This window comes from Salvelinus fontinalis, chromosome 33 (genome assembly GCF_029448725.1).
Source record: "Salvelinus fontinalis isolate EN_2023a chromosome 33, ASM2944872v1, whole genome shotgun sequence".
NCBI lineage: Eukaryota > Metazoa > Chordata > Actinopteri > Salmoniformes > Salmonidae > Salvelinus > Salvelinus fontinalis.
In genome coordinates, this window is record NC_074697.1 from 40,959,711 (window position 1) to 40,979,124 (window position 19,414).

A 19,414-nucleotide genomic window follows, 5' to 3' on the forward strand; every position below is an offset into this window, starting at 1 on the left:
TCATTCTCTGTGCGTTGTCCATCCACAGGTCATGTGTATGTCTGATAATAAGATTCTGACCCAGTGCTTTGACCGGGCGGAGCTGAAGGACAGCAAGAGACCTGAGACGGTGAGAACAGCCATTACCCTGTAGTACCACTCAGAGGGCAAAGGTCATAGGTACGCCCATGGGCACGCACCAATACATGCATGTCTGCAATGTACCCCAAAGCATACACTGATGCACAATCACAGACTTATATATACATGTCCTGTCTCATACACACTTACAAACAGCCACTTATTTATATTCTGTGGATCTTCCTCCCGCCACACTGAAGGGTAGAGTGAGTGACAGGGGAATCTCTGCTCCCTGCTCACACACTCAGGAATGCCCTGACACTTGGTTGCCCTCCACACACACACACACACACACACACACACACACACACACACACACACACACACACACACACACACACACACACAGTGGAGGCCCATTGGTTGTGGGTCGCTGGTGTCGAGTCCGTTGACTGATTGTGTTCATTGTTGACGAGAAGCGCTCTCTCTCTCTCTGTCACTGCCCCCAACCCTGTCACTGCCCCCAACCCTGTCACGTCACACTGGGACCTGTGTTCTGTCCAGTCTCGGCCTCAGTCCAACCAGCAGCCGTCCTTTCTGCTCCTCTCCTCTTCCTGCACCTCTCCTCTCTACATCCCTCGTTCGGTGCTCACTCTCTTTCTCTTTCTTTGTTTCTGTCTCTGCCTCTAGGCAGCGACCCAGTTCAAGACCAGCCTGGCGAAGTTAATGGAGATCTTGATGTCCAAGGAGCCGTCGTACGTGCGCTGCATCAAGCCCAACGATGCCAAGCAAGCAGGTAGGAAGGAACCGATGCATTGCTCGCACCGCGCTGTCAACAGGGTCGTATTCATTAGGGCACACCGGAGCAAAATGTTTCAAAACGTTCAACGGAAAACTAAAATGAGCTTTTCTGATTTGGTCATGGTAGTCCCTCCTTGTTCCAGTACATATGCTTCCGTTTGGTGACTAATGAATACAGTGTTTCACCTATATGCATTTAGTAGTGGCGCACCGCTGCATGAATACATGTTTGTTTATTTTTCGGGATGGTAAAACTCTTTCAGTGTAAACTTAAACGACTAAAACCAGGTATAAAATATGTAGACAATATGTCTTATTATATTTTTTAAATAAGATCATCTCTGAGAACTAAAAGTCACCAAAATAAAAACTAGACAGAATCAAAAATTCTGAAAATGGCATGGCTTGGGGCCCTCATTTGATTTTGATATGTTTAAGTACCGGTAGTTCCGATTAGCATAAGAACACGGCATAAGCCATTGCAGGAAATTAGCTTTGAAACAGCAATTTTTCTCTCAGCCCCATGACAAAATATGTAGAATTGCCGGGAAACTAACTTTAAAAGTGTGAAATTGTCTCTCAGCCGTTATCTATGCCAGCTGCTATCACACTTACTTAGGTTTTCTGTGCCAGTTCAATATAATTTTTTAAATAATATCTTGTCTGTCTTGTATCTACGATTCTTAAATCTGACCTTGCGTTTTGATTGTTTTCAGTGACATCAACGGCAGCACTGTACTTCACACTGCGTTGCTCAGTATATTGAGCTGGCCTTTGTCAATAGATGGCCTTCTGTGTCTTTCCTACTGTTGCTCTTTCTCTCCTCACTCCTACCCTCCTTATTGTCCATTGTCTGCATTTCTGGGACTAAGTCGGATCAATTGTGTTTTTATGGTTTGCTTGAATAAGCATCACGCGTTGCCGCTAACAACTGTAACAACAAACCATTCAACAGAAGCAAAAAGGGAAAATGTCAATAAAAATGTATTGCAATCTCACCAGTTATGTACTACTGTAACTCAGGCTAATGTGGTTTCTCTCCCTCTCACCTCTAGGACGGTTCGACGAGGTTCTCATCAGGCATCAGGTGAAGTACCTGGGTCTGATGGAGAACCTCCGCGTGAGGAGAGCTGGCTTTGCCTACCGCCGCCACTATGAGACCTTCCTCCAGAGGTGACTATGGCTCGGAGCTAGTCCTGCCTGGCTCGGAGCTAGTCCTGCCTGGCTCGGAGCTAGTCCTGGCTCTATCAGGCTTGAATGTAGTTCACTGGCATTATAGGTTCATTCAATGGCAGATTAAATAATTATGTTAGCAAATGAATACACCTGTAAGTGATTGACTAATCTCCACAATTATTCAAAGTTAGTGATATAACCTAAATGTAATATTTTGCATATAATATACCAGTGTGTGTTGTTTTGTCTGTCCCTGGCAGGTATAAGTCCCTTTGCCCGGAGACCTGGCCTAGCTGGCAGGGCAAGCTGGCAGACGGAGTCTCCACACTGGTCAAAAACCTGGGTTACAAACCTGAGGAGTACAAACTGGGCAGGTGAGACCCTTATCCAGTGAAAACAGTCATGACGGTACACACACACACACACACGCGCGTGCTAATTCTAGTGACATGCATGTATCTCCCATTAGTTTATCTACATCCCATCTCCCTAACGAGTTCAGTGTCCACTCTGTGTTGATCTAATCCTTTAACTCTGCCTACTCTCAGTGAAAGGCAGAAGTCCATTATCTCGTCAGGGCTGAACTAAATCCCTCCCAGTGCTGAACACACTCTGAATGCCCCTGTGTGTTGTATAAAGGCACACTGCCAGCTTAGTGGCTCTCCGTTTGCTTTACAGATCCAAAATCTTCATCCGTTTTCCAAAGACCCTGTTCGCCACAGAGGACGCGCTGGAAACCAGGAAACACAGCCTTGGTGAGAGAGAGTCACGTATCACATGGTCTTAGTTGACGGCCGTCACCTGCTGTCTCTCCGGACTGTAGTATCCGAACCCTCTGAACATCTTTGTCTATGTCTTTCTCTCTTCAGCCAGCAAACTGCAGTCATCCTGGAAGGGCTACAGCCAGAAGACCAAATATCGCAAACTCAGATCATCAGGTAGGAGGGCTACTCTTAACCTCTACGTCCGTGTCAGCAAGCATTTAGCTCTTCTATAGGCACTGTGCATGTCTATTCGATTACTCTTGTCTTGTTCAGTTGGATGTTATACTAAGCCTCTCAGAGTAGGAGTGCAGGCTTCAGATCAGTTTTCATCACAATGAATAAGATTGCATGGACAGAAGGGACCTGATCCTAGATCAGCACTGCTACTCTGAGACGCTTGACACAAACGGGCCCAGGTCTTGATTCTCTCGTCGCTGGATCTCAATGAACTCGGGTTAAATAATAAGTCAATTAAGGGCCTCCCGGGTGGCGCAGTGGTCTAGGGCACTGCATCGCAGTGCTAACTGCGCCACCAGAGTCTCTGGGTTCGCGCCCAGGCTCTGTCGCAGCCGGCCGCAACCGGGAGGTCCGTGGGGCGACGCACAATTGGCATAGCGTCGTCCGGGGTAGGGAGGGTTTGGCCGGTAGGGATATCCTTGTCTCATCGCGCTCCAGCGACTCCTGTGGCGGGCCGGGCGCAGTGCGCGCCAGCCAAGGGGGCCAGGTACACAGTGTTTCCTCCGACACATTGGTGCGGCTGGCTCCCGGGTTGGAGGCGCGCTGTGTTAAGAAGCAGTACGGCTGGTTGGGTTGTGCTTCGGAGGACGCATGGCTTTCGACCTTCGTCTCTCCCGAGCCCGTACGGGAGTTGTAGCGATGAGACAAGGTAGTAATTACTAGCGATTGAATATCCACGAAAATTGGGGAGAAAATGGGATAAACAATTTTAAAAAATAAATAAAATAATAATAAGTCAATTCATAAATTGTGCGTCCCTCTCCAGCGGTGGTGGTCCAGGCGTGGTGGAGGGGTATCCTGGCCTGTAGGAGGGCACAGCGCAAGAGGCAGGCCGCCAACACCATCCGCAGGTGGGTCTCTACTGGGCACGAGTTTAACTTAGTTGGGAGAACAAGTATTTGATACACTGCCAATTTTGCAGGTTTTCCTACTTACAAAGCATGTAGAGGTCTGTAATTTTTTATCATAGGTACACTTCAACTGTGAGAGATGGAATCTAAAACAAAAATCCAGAAAATCACATTGTATGATTTTTAAGTAATTAATTTGCATTTTATTGCATGACATAAATATTTGATAAAGTATTTGGTACAGAAACCTTTGTTTGCAATTACAGAGATGATACGTTTCCTGTAGTTCTTGACCAGGTTTGCACACACTGCAGTAGGGATTTTGGGCCACTCTTCCATACAGACCTTCTCCAGATTCTTCAGGTTTCGTGGCTGTCGCTGGGCAATATGGACTTTCAGCTCCCTCCAAAGATTTTCTATTGGGTTTAGGTCTGGAGACTGGTTAGGCCACTCCATGACCTTGAGATGCTTCTTACGGAGCCACTCCTTAGTTTCCCTGGGTGTGTGTTTCGGGTCGTTGTCATGCTGGAAGACCCAGCCACGACCCATCGTTAATGCTCTCCAAGATCTCGCGATACATGGCCCCATCCATCCTCCCCTCAATACGGTGCAGTCGTCCTGTCCCCTTTTCAGAAAAGCATCCCCAAAGAATGATGTTTCCACCTCCATGCTTCACGGTTGGGATGGTGTTCTTGGGGTTGTTTTTTTAGACCAAAAAGCTCTTTTTTTTTCTCATCAGACCACATGACCTTCTCCCATTCCTCCTCTGGATCATCCAGATGGTCATTGGCAAACTTCAGACGGGCCTGGACATGCGCTGGCTTGAGTAGGGGGACCTTGCGTGCGCTGCAGGATTTTAATCCATGACGGCGTAGTGTGTTAATGGTGTTCTTTGAGACTGTGGTCCCAGCTCTCTTCAGGTCATTGACCAGGTCCTGCCGTGTAGTTCTGGGCTGATCCCTCACCTTCCTCATGATCATTGATGCCCCACGAGGTGAGATCTTGCATGGAGCCCCAGACCGAGGGTGATTGACCGTCATCTTGAACTTCTCCCATTTTCCATTTTGCGCCAACAGTTGTTGCCTTCTCACCAAGCTGCTTGCCTATTGTCCTGTAGCCCATCCCAGCCTTGTGCAGGTCTACAATTCTATCCCTGATATCCTTACACAGCTCTCTGGTCTTGGCCATTGTGGCGAGGTTGGAGTCTGTTTGAGTGTGTGGACAGGTGTCTTTTTATACAGGTAACGAGTTCAAACAGGTGCAGTTAATACAGGTAATGAGTGGAGAACAGGAGGGCTTCTTAAAGAAAAACTAACAGGTCTGTGAGAGACGGAATTCTTACTGGTTGGTAGGTGATCAAATACTTATGTCATGCAATAAAATGCAAATGAATTACTTAAAAATCATACAATGTGATTTTCTGGATTTTTGTTTTAGATTCCGTATCTAACAGTTGAAGTGTACCTATGATAAAAATGACAGACCTCTACATGCTTTGTAAGTAGGAAACACTGCCGATTTTGCAGGTTATCAAATACTTGTTCTCCCCGCTGTAACTAGGAGGGTGAAAGAAAGTTCATGAATATTCATTAGCTTGTGACACTGCTCTCGGCTCAATGGGCTTCCTTGGATTACTGACACGAGTTCTACTCATATGGAGAAACTTGTGGAAAGTATTTACCCAGACGACATCCACATGTGTTTTGGGCCACTGTGATGTTTGCGGTGTTGTGTTGATGTGTAGAAGTTCTTATCAATGTGTTGACGAATGTGTGCAGGAGTGTTTACAAAGCTCTCTGTCTGTGTCTTCTCAGGTTCATCAAGGGCTTCATCTACCGCCATAATGAGCGCTGTCCTGAGAATGAGTACTTCCTGGATTATGTGCGCTACTCCTTCCTGATGAAGCTGCGCAGGAACCTCCCCAAGTCAGTCCTGGACAAGAGCTGGCCCACGCCACCGACCGCCCTTATCGAGGTAACGCAACATTACACGAGACATTGTTTACTGACTAGTTCTGTCTCAATCACATTTAAACTGTACTATGATGTAGGTCAGGGGTTCCCAGACTTTTTTCACTCAGGCCCCCCCGTCCAGCATTGGGGAACATTGCGCACCCATCACGTCTGTTTCTCTGGGCACAAGCATTGTTTGTGACACAAACTGTTTCCCTTTGCCCTCTCGTTGGCCTGGAGAACTTTTTGCAGGTTTAATGCTTATTTCCTTCAATTCTACACATTTTGTCATGCGGTGCAGAGAACATGTTGCAGTTTTAAAGCAAATTTTCTTGCAATTCTATACATTTTGCCATATCTAATGTGTATTCATGTGATATTTGAGTGACTCAAATGTTCCAACAAAATCTACGGGCTAAAAAAATAGGGGGAAAAAAGTTAGCTGACATGGGCTAGTTGATCTGGACATTTCTTATAGTTATAAATGGCCCTCTGAGGTATACAATGACTGACATGACAAGAGGAAAACTGATGACTACTCAATTTAGAAATTGCACCTTGTGCATTCTACTATTACAAGTTGAAAGCCAGACTGAGTTCCTGTAAATAAAATTATATATATATATACACACACACACACAGTACCAGTCAAAAGTTTGGACACACCTACTCATTCCAGGGTTTTTCTTTATTTTTACTATTTTCTACATTGTAGAATAATATTGAAGACATCAAAACTATGAAATAACACTTATGGAATCATTTAGTAACATTTTGGAACCATTGATGTAGGCTACATTGAAATAGTTCTGTCTGAGTTGAGGCATCTTTCTTGATGACATGTTTGAGTTGTTAAAATGGTACGTGACAAGTCATTCTCCGTCCAATAGGCTTCGGAACAGCTACGTAAACTGTACATGCAGAACATGGTGTGGGGCTACTGCAAGAGGATCAACCCAGAGTGGAAACACCAGGTATATAGCATATTATAGAGTATAGTAGTACATTTTATATGTCTTACAAATGAATGTGTGTTCATAGCTCTTCACCGATACGAGTTCAGAACTTCAAATGTTGGTCTTCTACTTCACCAATATAACTTCTCTCCAAACTGTTTGTCCATTCTCTCTGTCTATGAAGTTGGAGCAGAAAATGGTGGCCAGTGAGATCTTCAAAAACAAGAAGGACAACTACCCCCAAAGTGTCCCAAAGCTCTTTATGGGCACACGAATCAGTAAGTGCCTTGATAAACACGCATGCATTCACGTATATACACACACCTAACATTCTTCCTGTGCCTCTCTCTCCCCTCAGATGGAGAGGAGATTAACCCCAAGGTGTTGCAGTCACTTGGCAGTGAGAATATGAAGGTCAGTACAGTACTAGTGTTAATATGCCCATTTTTGATTCTCTACTTTGGATTTATGTAGGGTTGTGTACTTGTCTTAATATATACTCAGTTCAGTATATTCATGTGTTACTGATTCTTAACTCTGATGCTGTCTGTGGCATGGCTTATCCAGCCTAGCGGTTAATGCTGTTCCCTACAGCTCAAACGTTTGAAACCAGCCCACTGCCTTTGTGACACACCCTCTATCTTTACTACGGTCTCTCCTCTTGTCCAATGAAATACAAAATCCTTGAAGATATACCAACCCCCCCCCCACCACCAATAATGTCCCCCTCTCACTCCTCAGTATGCAGTCCCAGTGACCAAGTACGACAGGAAGGGCTACAAGGCACGACCAAGGCAGCTGCTGCTCACCTCCAACTGTGCCGTCATCGTGGAGGAGGCCAAGCTCAAGCAGCGCATCGACTACGCCACCCTCAAAGGTCAGCGGTCACATGGTTCGGGGGAGAGGATGGGTTGGTGGTCAAATGCCGTTTCAATTGAAATTTCTGTTTACTTCCTAAATTGATTGAATGGAAATAGAATTGCCCCATGCCCAGGGTTACTGTTGTCAGGGGTCCTTACAGAGGCCACGCTGAATTGATCTGAGTGATGCTCATAGTTCTCCCAATTGTCTCTGTGTCTGTCTCTGTCTGTGTCTGTCTGGCCTCAGGTATCTCAGTCAGCTCTCTCAGTGATGGTGTCTTCGTACTGCACGTGCCCACTGAAGACAAAAACCAGAAGGTGAGGCTGACCTCAGCGCTGTCTTAGGCATAACATGGTCCTAACCCCATGGCCATAACCCCATGAGACACTGGTTAATACGCACTTAACCGATGCCTCTGTTAGGTGTAGCAGTGAAGTAGCCTGATCCCAGGTCAGTTTGTGCTGTCTTGCCAACACCTATTGTCATTGTCACGCCAAACGCAAACAGATCTGGGACGGGCTAGTAGTGAAGCTGTAACTCCTCTCCGGTCTCCTCTGGTCTGTAGGGAGATGTGGTGCTTCAGAGTGACCACATCATCGAGACCCTGACCAAAGTGGCCATCTGTGCCGACAAGGTCAACAGCATCAACATCAACCAGGGAAGGTGAGTTGTTGCACTGAAACGGGCCGCGGTCGGATAGTGGATTTGATGGCGTGTCATTCTGTTTGTAGGTATCACTTAATTTGGATAGGCTATTTGTAGATACTGAGACCCGGAACTAGAGAAGCCATGTACTGTGTTATTCAGCGGCATGTCAGCTTTCATTGAAAAACAGGTCTACGTTTCTAACATTTACTGGTCAGATTGTATTAATATAAACTATGCACAATCGACATTCTGGGGTTAAATTGGAATTCTACCACCAGCTGGATTTTAATTCATAGACACCAGCATCACTATCTGCAATCAGATTAGTTTCATTTGTTAGAATATATATATTTATTTTCAACAAAAAAATGCACCCCTTTTTTCTCCCCAATTTCGTGGTATCCAGTTGGTAGTAGTTACAGTCTTGTCTCATCGCTGCAACTCCCGTACGGACTCGGGAGAGACAAAGGTCGATAGCCATGCGTCTTCCGAAACACAACCCAACCAAGCCGCACTGCTTCTTGACACAATGCCCATCCAACCCGGAAGCCAGCCGCACCAATGTGTTGGAGGAAACATCATACACCTGGCGACATGGTCAGCGTGCACTGCGCCCGGCCCGCCACAGGAGTCGCTAGTGCGCGATGAGACGAGGATATCCCTGCCGGCCAAACCCGGACGATGCTGGGCCAATTGTGCGCCGCCCCATGTGCGCCCTCCTCGCCTGGACTCGAACCCAGAATCTCTGGGATGCAGTGCCTTAGACCACTGCGCCACCCGGGAGGTGCGGGAAAAAAAAAAATATATTTTTACTGTAAATGAACTGCACCTCATCTCTTCCTTCTCTCTCTCTCTCTCTCCCAGTATAACTTTCACGGTGGGCCAAGGTAAAGAAGGGATCATAGACTTCACTTCTGGCTCCGAGCTGCTGGTTGCCAAGGCGAAGAATGGCCACCTCTCAGTGGTGAGTCGGAATAACGGAGGGATATAAAGCATCAGTCCTCCCCTACAGGACTAATACAGTAGGTTGGAACATCAATACTGCATGATTGGAGTCAGAGATGATTCATTATTGGAGTCCTGCACTAGTATTTATATAAGATAACTGTACTTTACTTTTTAATCAGGTTGTTGTTGTGTGACGTACAGGACATGATAGTTTTGTTAACGCCCCTGTAAAACTGTACATAGATTTTCATTGTAGGTGTAATCTCAGGTAGAGACCATTTGTTCTGCATGTTTACATTGTAAAGATAACTTTAATCAATCATTGATTGATTGGTTAAGTTAACCTATTTGTAATGGTTACCTCTGATGTCTTCCCTGAACTATTTCAGACTGCCCCTCGACTGAACTCAAGATGATAGACATGACTGATCATCTGACCACGCCAAGGAAATCCTTCCTGGAATACGCTCCTATTCACCAATCACAACCGCAGACCCTTCTCTGCCTAAGCCAATCAAATGCCAGGTCTCGCTACAGGAACGGCATGTGCTTCCAATTAAGAAAAAGTCAAGCGATTTAATTAATTGATATTTATGTTTATATATTTTGGGGATTAATACTTGTTATTTGAAATATTACGATTTTATATATGAAGCCAAGAAATAACAATGTTTTGGTGCATTTTTCCTGCACTACTTATGCTTAATTTGGGAACATGGACAAGCAGTCAATGACGGTGTATCGGGTCTCCTTTTTCTTTTTCTTTCCGTCATTCTTTTTTTCACAATATTTTATCTGTTCAGTAATGTAGACTTTGCACCCTCTCTGATACTACTCTTAACTGTTTGGGGGCAGAGGCTTTTGTTAAAGTGGAAATGCCGTACATGGCTGATGGTATGTAGGCTAGGTTTGTTATAAGCTATCGAGGAGCAGGGAGTTTGGTAGAGAAGGTCATAAGGAAGAGTTATTTTTTTTCAAACTTGTGTCGACTAGGACACAATACTCTGAGGTTTTCTATCCGAAGGGATATTAGCAGAAAAGTCATGTGCGCGTGTGACCTTTGACCCAGAGCATACTGGCCAGAATGTAGAGCACATTTGGTCTGTGCAGTGCCATAGATCTCTAAATCATTGTTTGATGTAAATATCATGGAGGAGCCCAAATGAAAGCGTAAACCAAAGCATTTTGGTGAGAAGCAAATAGTTTTTATAATTGATTTATAATGGAAACGCCATAGTGTATGGTCTTTACGATGTATAATAGAGATACAGAAAAAGGTGAGAAAGGAAAAAGGCAAGAGAACGAAAATGAGGGGGGTTGTAAAGAATAGAAAACCGTTTTGTCTTTGCGTTTATCTCTTGTTTACCACCCAACAATTGTGCCTTTCTCCTTTACTAAGTTATTGTTAATGGATTATTTATATGTTGATACACCAATTAAACAATGACACTTTGGGGATGACCTTGATTCCACTGTTAGAGCCAGATGTCTCAGGATGGCCTGGAAGATGACGATTCAGAGAGAAAGATGCATGCATACTGTACACACACACACACACACACACACACACACACACACACACACACACACACTTCACTCCAAGTTAGACCTCTAGAGTTGAAGCTTTATGGAATCACGCTATGGTCCACTTGCTTATCTTTTGTGTCACGTTTCCAGGCTGCTGTTTCCGTACTCTGCGTAAGTGTAGCAGCTCTCGTCGGACTATAGTAGTAGTCAGGACAACGTTCACTGCTTCTTTTAACACATTTACAGTTACTTTCCTGACGACGATTTTTGTGCTATCCTTTGTGACGGGGACGATAGTACAGACGAATGCACTAAATATTGATGTAGAATCTATCCACAGTGTTACGCTACAGTACAGCCTCATGTTTCTGGCGTATCGACAACATACAGCCCAGCCCTCTCAACATGCTTTTAATGTTTTGATTGGCACTTCTGAACACAGGTCTTCAAGAGAGATGAGGCATCATGCAATGCACTAAATGCAATCGAGACTCTTCCTGGTGTTTTAATACCTACGTCATAGGATATACATCATAGCCACGGGTGTTCTTCACAGAAAGCACATGGGTCAACGGGAACATCCTCAGGAACACTTAGAAATCTTTGTAACAAACTAGAGGTGTGTTTGGTATAACCCACGTGACACTACAGTTCATAGATGTGAGTTTCAATCTACACACCTCTCCCCAGCAGACTTTCTGAGCAATGTTTCACTCTTCACATTTCTGCGCTGCTTCTTCCTTGCTTTGCCCATCCTCCTCCTTCTATGACCAAGCCTCTGAGCTGTGTACAGCTGGCAACCCAGTGAAAGAATGGTATGACAGGTGCAATATGCCTAATTAAAGGTGTGCTACTGCACTGACGCTAGCCAAAGACGCAATAGTAGATGTAACGTCTGTTAATTGTCTGTTGTATGATTAAATGTCAATTAAAGTGTTATTATTTTCCTGGTGGAAGATGTGTGCTTGGTGAGTCTGGTCCCAGATCGGTCTGTGCTGTCTTGCCAATGCCAGACAGCGCAAACAGATCTGGGACCGGGCTATTGTGTTCTGTGCTCTAATAAGAGATTTGAGCCAAGTGAGGATTTGTAAGTGTAACATTCATTTTGACTTGTTCAAAAATGGTGTGTTGCTAATGTGCCTTGAGTTTAATAGAAATACAACCAATTTTGTATGGAATTCTGTGACAAATACCTCCTTGACGATGTCACTCATTCCAGAGTAAAAACTATATATACCAGAAAATCTGATTCCTCCTTTTTAAAATGTCATAGAAGCTTCTTTTTAAAGCCTGTCTCAAACCAAATCCTATGTTTAATCATTTACAATACACAAGTTATCAGTCCTGAGTTTCTGTATGCACCATCATGTAGAATTAGACCAACACGCTAAAGATAAAATGTCAAAATAAACTTTAAATTATATTATTCTGTCTGGGTCCTTCATTACAAACGTCCTTCCTTGATAATTTGATGCATTTTAAAAATGAAACTAGATTATGCAAGTAAAGTTAGATTTACTCTGAATTTTACTGTGTGGTCTTTATAGTCCCAAGCCAGAACAGCTAAAACCTACCATCTTGCAACATGTTGAAATGACCTTTTGATCTCAAGGGACTGTACAAAGTGACACAATCCTCTGCTGTGATGAGGAACTTGACATTATCTCTAGTCTTGAGTTTGAATGGTCTCTCTGCTCTATAGGTGTATAAAACCAATGCACCAGGCTAGACTAGGTATATCAGTGGTTCATCATTCAGGAAAGTTAAGTTTCACTTTCAAAAGGTGTAAGTTTCTTTTTAGTAATCATTCTACCTTTTTGTGTTCTGACTCTTTGACACATTTGACACTGATGCCATAACTTTTGTGATAATCATGTTATAACGTGTGTAATAAGTTATATTGTAATCTTAGTGGCAACAGGTTATTATGGAATTTTGCAAACTCAGAGGATTAAACTCTGTTTTATGAAGTCCGATATTACACCATTTAAAAATAAATATGTAATTATTTTCTATTTATGTTGACTTAATAATTACAATTCAATAACATACAATAACATTTATAGTTGACAAGTTTGTTTTATAGCCTAAGCTACAATGTCACTAATATTATCATGCCATATTATTCTTTTTAGGCCTACATCAGGTTTTGAAGTAATAATAATTACATTTATTAATGATATTTCCTGGTTTTAGCCATGGCTGAAATGACAACTGCCACTGCGTGGATCTGTATTGTTCCATTTTTTTATGCTGTAAACAATGCCTCAATTTACAGAAAGAAATGTGGAAGAACCACTTCCATATTCAAACCACTTCTCTTGTGAGTCTTGTATGTTGTTGAATAAGCGGCGGGCAATAGACAAATATATTCTGTTAAACCAGTCACCGCAAGAGTGAGTCTCCCCAGTCCCCACAATGGCGGTGGGGACACGCAGTATAGAACTACAGGAGCGTCGTGTGCAACTGGTGGAATGCTGGAGCCAAAATGTCACCCATGGGTCCTACAGGAGATGCGGGCCATGCTGAGAGACCTGGGAGCCATGGCCTTCCAGGGCCTACTGGAGCGGCGCTTCCTCTTCGACCAGGCTGATCTGAGCTCTTTCTCCCTGGACTGCAGCGGGCTGTCCAAGGCCTTCCTGGCCTCGCTCACCTACCAGAGGAGCATCCACTTCCTCCACACTAGTGTACAGGAGTTCCTGGCTGCTCTGTACTACGTCCTGCAGGCCCTCTCCGGCTCAGACCTGTTCTCAGGGCTCAAGTCAGCCGTCGGTGTAGCCATGTTTCCAGTTGCCCTGCACAAAGTGTTAACCTCCACTACTAATAAGCTGCTGAGGCCCAGACGGCTCCTGCGCAGATACGTCAAGAAGGCTTTCTCCTGGGGTGGACACCATCAGTCTGGTCACATGGACCTCTTCTGCAGGTCAAATAATATGTGCATAAAAAAACATATAGAAAAACATAGACAAAAGTAGTGTTTTGTTTTGTCATTCACTTCATCCCATATTAACGTTCACAAAATGTCTCTTAACTTGTTTTTCTCTCCATTAATTGTACATTATTTTGTATTTTTCTCCTTAGATTTGTATCTGGCCTATTGGTACCTCAAACCCGTGTCATCCTGGATGGACTATTCCGAGGCAGATCACAAATACTCCCATCTCTCTCCTCCTCTCTATCCCTGCCCTCTCCTTCACCCCCCCCCCCCCCCCCACCCCTTTCTCCTGAGCCTGCTCCACTCTCAGCTCCAATGTGTCAGACTGAGTCCAGAGAGGCAGGTCAACGTGTGCCACTGCCTGTACGAGGCCCAGGACCCAGGCCTGGCGCAGCGTCTACAAGCCTGGCTGCAGGTCCTGGCCCAGCAACAGGTCCCAGACCAGTCTAACCCAGCCAAGAGGGACTGGAGCGAGCTGGCCTTCCTGCTGCAGCTGATCCCAGACCTGCAGGATCTGAATCTGGAGGGCCAGCGGCTGGACGCAGAGGGCCTGCACAGACTGTTGCCTGTACTCCCTCTCTTCAGTACCCTCAGGTGGGCTAAATCAGGTGTAACACCTTAAATCAGGCTTAATCCAACCAAAAAATTAAGTCATCTATATTTTTCTCCAAACAGTATTTGTTTCTTGATACATGAGAATGAAAACCCTGTGTATTTATTCCCTTCGTATTCGTTCCTCATAAAGGCTAGGGCAGAATCCACTGGGTCCAGAGGGGGCAGTTGTGTTAGCCTGTGCCGTGCAGAGCCCAGACTGCCGTGTCGAGAGACTGTGGTGAGGACAGTATAAGGGCTAATTGAAGCAGAGAGAATAGTTGTATAGGATAACTGACATCACCACCTTGGAGGGACTACATGCACTAATTTTTATTTTCTGTTGCAAAGCGGTTTAAAACGTTTTCCATGGCATGCCCTAATGAACACAACCCTGTGGAATTGTTCTGGTTCCATGGTGGTGGGGGCAGGACTGGGTTGTGAGGGACTCATGGTGCTTACAGAAGGACTGAAAGACAACCACACAGTGGTCGACCTCAGGTAACACAGGATATCAATGCTCTGATAGGCTACAGGTAGTCAATAAAACTCATTATAAAGCAGTCTCTCACCAATCATTGTCTGCCATCATTCCATGTTTTAAGGATGGCCATCAATCACATTGGCGATGTGGGAGCAGGCTGTCTGGCGGATCTACTGCGGACCAATCATACACTTAAAGATATCAGGTGAGGATGGGAAAGCACTGCGATCAAAGATATCATCCTTTGCGGTTAAAAACAGCCTAGTTACACATCTGTGGTCAAGTTCTCTCACATTCAGTTCACACTAGGTAATTACAAGAATAAGGCCTGGATTCAAATGATCGCAGATGTGCACTATCACTGTACCTAGGTTATTAATCTGTCTTGGATTGATCCTCGGCCATAGGCTTTTGGTCAAGTAAAACAATATAAGCAACAGACTTGTTTTTGTGTTCCTCAGGCTCCGTGACAACTAGATTACTGATAAGGGAGCATTACTCCTCCTGGAAGCACTGACTAAGAATACCACTCTGGAACATCTCTGGTGAGCAGTTTACACACACACACAGTGACACACTGTTATACCATGTATATACCATGTTATACCATGCGTTCATCCCCCTTATCAAAGGGGGTGACACTCTAGACTAGAGGTCGACCGATTATGATTTTTCAACGCCGATACCGATACTGATTATTGGAGGACCAAAAAAAGCCGATACCAATTAATCGGCAGATTTTTAAAATGTATTTGTAATAATGACAATTACAACAATACTGAATGAACACTTATTTTAACTTAATATAATACATCAATAAAATCAATTTAGCCTCAAATAAATAATGAAACATGTTCAATTTGGTTTAAATAATGCAAAAACAAAGTGTTGGAGAAGAAAGTAAAAGTGCAATATGTGCCATGTAAGAAAGCTAACTTTTAAGTTCCTTGCTCAGAACATGAGAACATATGAAAGCTGGTGGTTCCTTTTAACATGAGTCTTCAATATTCCCAGGTAAGAAGTTTTAGGTTGTAGTTATTATAGGAATTATAGGACTATTTCTCTCTATACCATTTGTATTTCATTAACCTTTGACTATTGGATGTTCTTATATGCACTTTAGTATTGCCAGTGTAACAGTATAGCTTCCGTCCCTCTCCTACCTGGGTTCGAACCAGGAACACAACGACATCAGCCACCCTCAAAGCAGCGTTACACATCGCTCCACAAAAGCCGTGGCCCTTGCAGAGCAAGGGGAACAACCGGAGCGAGTGAAGTTTGAAACGCTATTAGCGCGCACCCCGCTTACTAGAAGAAAGGCATTGATGTTTATGGTTAGGTACACATTGGAGCAACGATACGCACCGCATCGATTATATGCAATGCAGGACACACTAGATAAGCTAGTAATATCATCAACCATGTGTAGTTAACTAGTGATTATGATTGATTGATTGATTGTTTTTTATAAGATAAGTTTAATGCTAGCTAGCAACTTACCTTGGCTTACTGCATTCGCGTAACAGGCAGGCTCCTCGTGGAGTGCAATGTAATCAGGTGGTTAGAGCGTTGGACTAGTTAACTGTAAAGTTGCAAGACTGAATCCCCCTAGCTGACAAGGTAAAAATCTGTCGTTCTGCCCCTGAACGAGGCAGTTAACCCACCGTTCCTAGGCTGTCATTGAAAATAAGAATGTGTTCTTAACTGACTTGCCTAGTTAAATAAAGATTAAAAAAGGTGTAAAAAAAAACACAGATTTCCGATTGTTATGAAAACTTGAAATCAGCCCTAATTAATCGCCCATTCCGATTAATCGGTCGACCTCTACTCTAGACCCAAACTGTTATAGCCCTATATCCATCCTGCCCTGCCTCTCCAAAGTCTTCGAAAGCCAATTTAATAAACAGATCACTGACCATTTTGAATTTCACCGTACCTTCTCCGCTGAGCAATCCGGTTTCCGAGCTGGTCACAGGCGCACCTCAGCCACGCTCAAGGTACTAAACGATATCATAACCGCCATCGATAAAAGACAGTACTGTGCAGCCGTCTTCATCGACCTGGCCAAGGCTTTCGACTCTGTCAATCACCGTATTCTAATCAGCAGACTCAACAGCCTTGGTTTCTCAAATGACTGCCTCGCCTGGTTCACCAACTACTTCTCAGACAGAGTTCAGTTTGTCAAATCGGAGGGCCTGTTGTCCGGACCTCTGGCAGTCTCTATGGGGGTACCACAGGGTTCAATTCTCGGGCCGACTCTTTTCTCTGTATACATCAATGATGTCGCTCTTGCTACGGGTGATTCTCTGATCCACCTGTACGCAGACAAAACCATTCTGTATACATCTGGCCCTTCTTTGGACACTATGTTAACTAACCTCCAAACGAGCTTCAATGCCATACAACACTCCTTCCGTGGCCTACGCTAGTAAAACCAAATGCATGCTTTTCAACCGTTCGCTGCCCGCATGCGCCCGCCCGACTAGCATCACTACTTTGGACGGTTCTGACTTAGAATATGTGGACAACTACAAATACCTAGGTGTCTGGCTAGACTGTAAACTCTCCTTCCAGACTCATAATAAACATCTCCAATCCAAAATTAAATCTAGAATCGGCTTCCTATTTCTCAACAAAGCCTCCTTCACTCACGCCGCCAAACATACCCTCGTAAAACTGACTATCCTACCGATCTTCGACTTCGGCGATATCATTTACAAAATAGCCTCCAACACTCTAGTCAGCAAATTGGATGCAGTCTATCACAGTGCCGTCCGTTTTGTCACCAAAGCCCCTTATACCACCCACCACTGCGACCTGTATGCTCTAGTCGGCTGGCCCTCGCTACATATTCGTCGCCAGACCCACTGGCTCCAGGTCATCTATAAATCTTTGCTAGGTAAAGCCCCGCCTTATCTCAGCTCACTGGTCACGATAACAACACCCACCCGTAGCACGCGCTCCAGCAGATATATCTCACTGGTCATCCCCAAAGCCAACACCTCCTTTGGCCGCCTTTCCTTCCAGTTCTCTGCTGCCAATGACTGGAACGAATTGCAAAAATTGCTGAAGTTGGAGACTTATATTTTCCTAACTAACTTTAAGCATCAGCTATCTGAGCAGCTAACCGATTGCTGCAGCTGTACATAGCCCATTTGTAAATAGCCCACCCAATCTACCTACCTCATCCCCATATTATTTTTATTTACTTTTCTGCTCTTTTGCACACCAGTATTTCTACTTGCACATCATCATCTGCTCATCTACCACTCCAGTGCTAATTTGCTAAATTGTAATTACTCCACTACTATGGCCTATTTTTTGCCTTACCTCCTCATGCCATTTGCACACACTGTATATAGACTTTTTTTTTCTTTCTATTGTGTTATTGACTGTACGCTTGTTTATTCCATGTGTAATTCTGTGTTGTTGTTTGTGTCGCACTGCTGGTTCTCAACAGGCCTACCTGGTTAAATAAAGGTAAAATAAAATATGCTCCAATTAATACATTTCTTATAAAACATTTGAATTCCAATCTGGAGGTATGCATTTAAAAAATATATGTTTTAGCTTTATTTAACTAGGCAAGTCAGCTAAGAACAAATTCTTATTTTCAATGACGGCCTAGGAACAGTGAGTTAACTGCCTTGTTCAGGGGCAGAACGACAGATTTTTACCTTGTCTGATCGGGGATTCGATCTTGCAACCTTTCGGTTACTAGTCCAACACTCTAGGCTACCTGCCGGCCCATCTGTAACCTTAACATCTTAGCATCTGTAACCTTAACATCTTTCATTTAGATGACATAGCATTGATACTGTTATCTGCTCAGTTTCCTACTATTTGAACAAGATAATATTTTACATATGTTGATATTTCATTGTGACTTTGTCTCTTTGCTCAGGATGTTTGACAACAAGTTATCAAAGGAGGGAGTCAGGAAGCTGAAGGAGTTCGCCAGGAGAACGTCTCATCTGGACATCAAAGTGTGCATCTGATTTCATCTGCCTTTCCTGTTGCTGATGATAGACTCCAAGTACTTTATCATTGGTGGATGGTGTGGTTGTTTACAATTTGTGTGATATGGTACTTTTGCACATATACATGGTATGAAGGATGTTATTAGTATTTAATTCTTATTTTTGTTCAAACAACTAAGAGTTTATATTTGGTTGTCAGGTTGTAATAGGTCAATGAATGGAGCCATAGGTCAATGAAATCGTCGGCAATAGGTCTACACGTTTTAACAATAGGTTGCATTCTTGTGCTGTCAGAAACGCCTCCAAGTAACGAGTTTAAACAGCACTTCCATGTATGGCCAGCAGAGAGCAATAGACCTGCATACACATGACCTACTGGAAGGCTAGGGTTATAGTCTACTATGTGCAAATTAGATGATCATGTTCACTCTCTAACAAAGTTGGGCATTAATGGATTAACAGTAATTTGTTGGTAGCCAACTAAATTTTACTACTTAGAATTAATATTGAAATGTATTAAGTTGAGGTTGACAAAATTAAGTTGAGAGTATTTCTTTATTCTACCACAAGATGTCACCATCAATATAAACTGTTCTGCAGTGTTTTTGTTTGCATCCTTCCTAGTCTGGTCCATGGGGACATG

The 19,414-nt window shown here is 43.9% G+C and overlaps 1 protein-coding gene and 1 pseudogene across 4 annotated transcripts in view; both read left to right on the forward strand.

Moving 5' to 3' along the window:
* Positions 1–12,204, forward strand: part of LOC129832291 (unconventional myosin-Ic-like) — a 53,318-nt gene extending 41,114 nt beyond the window's left edge. For 2 of the 4 annotated variants that reach the window (XM_055896240.1, XM_055896243.1), the window contains exons 17-32: positions 29–109; positions 751–856; positions 1,917–2,034; positions 2,298–2,411; positions 2,716–2,792; positions 2,907–2,975; positions 3,805–3,889; positions 5,704–5,863; positions 6,732–6,815; positions 6,982–7,075; positions 7,156–7,211; positions 7,539–7,674; positions 7,905–7,975; positions 8,224–8,321; positions 9,171–9,328; positions 9,644–12,204. In XM_055896240.1, the coding sequence (XP_055752215.1) occupies positions 29–109; positions 751–856; positions 1,917–2,034; positions 2,298–2,411; positions 2,716–2,792; positions 2,907–2,975; positions 3,805–3,889; positions 5,704–5,863; positions 6,732–6,815; positions 6,982–7,075; positions 7,156–7,211; positions 7,539–7,674; positions 7,905–7,975; positions 8,224–8,321; positions 9,171–9,297 (1,476 nt within the window). In that variant the 3' untranslated portion in view covers positions 9,298–9,328; positions 9,644–12,204. The remainder of the gene's footprint in view (positions 1–28; positions 110–750; positions 857–1,916; positions 2,035–2,297; positions 2,412–2,715; positions 2,793–2,906; positions 2,976–3,804; positions 3,890–5,703; positions 5,864–6,731; positions 6,816–6,981; positions 7,076–7,155; positions 7,212–7,538; positions 7,675–7,904; positions 7,976–8,223; positions 8,322–9,170; positions 9,329–9,643) is intronic. The other 2 variants (XM_055896241.1, XM_055896242.1) reach the window with 1 other exon arrangement.
* A 1,051-nt stretch (positions 12,205–13,255) lies between these two features.
* Positions 13,256–18,789, forward strand: LOC129831604 (NLR family CARD domain-containing protein 3-like; annotated as a pseudogene).
* Positions 18,790–19,414: the final 625 nt, after the last annotated feature.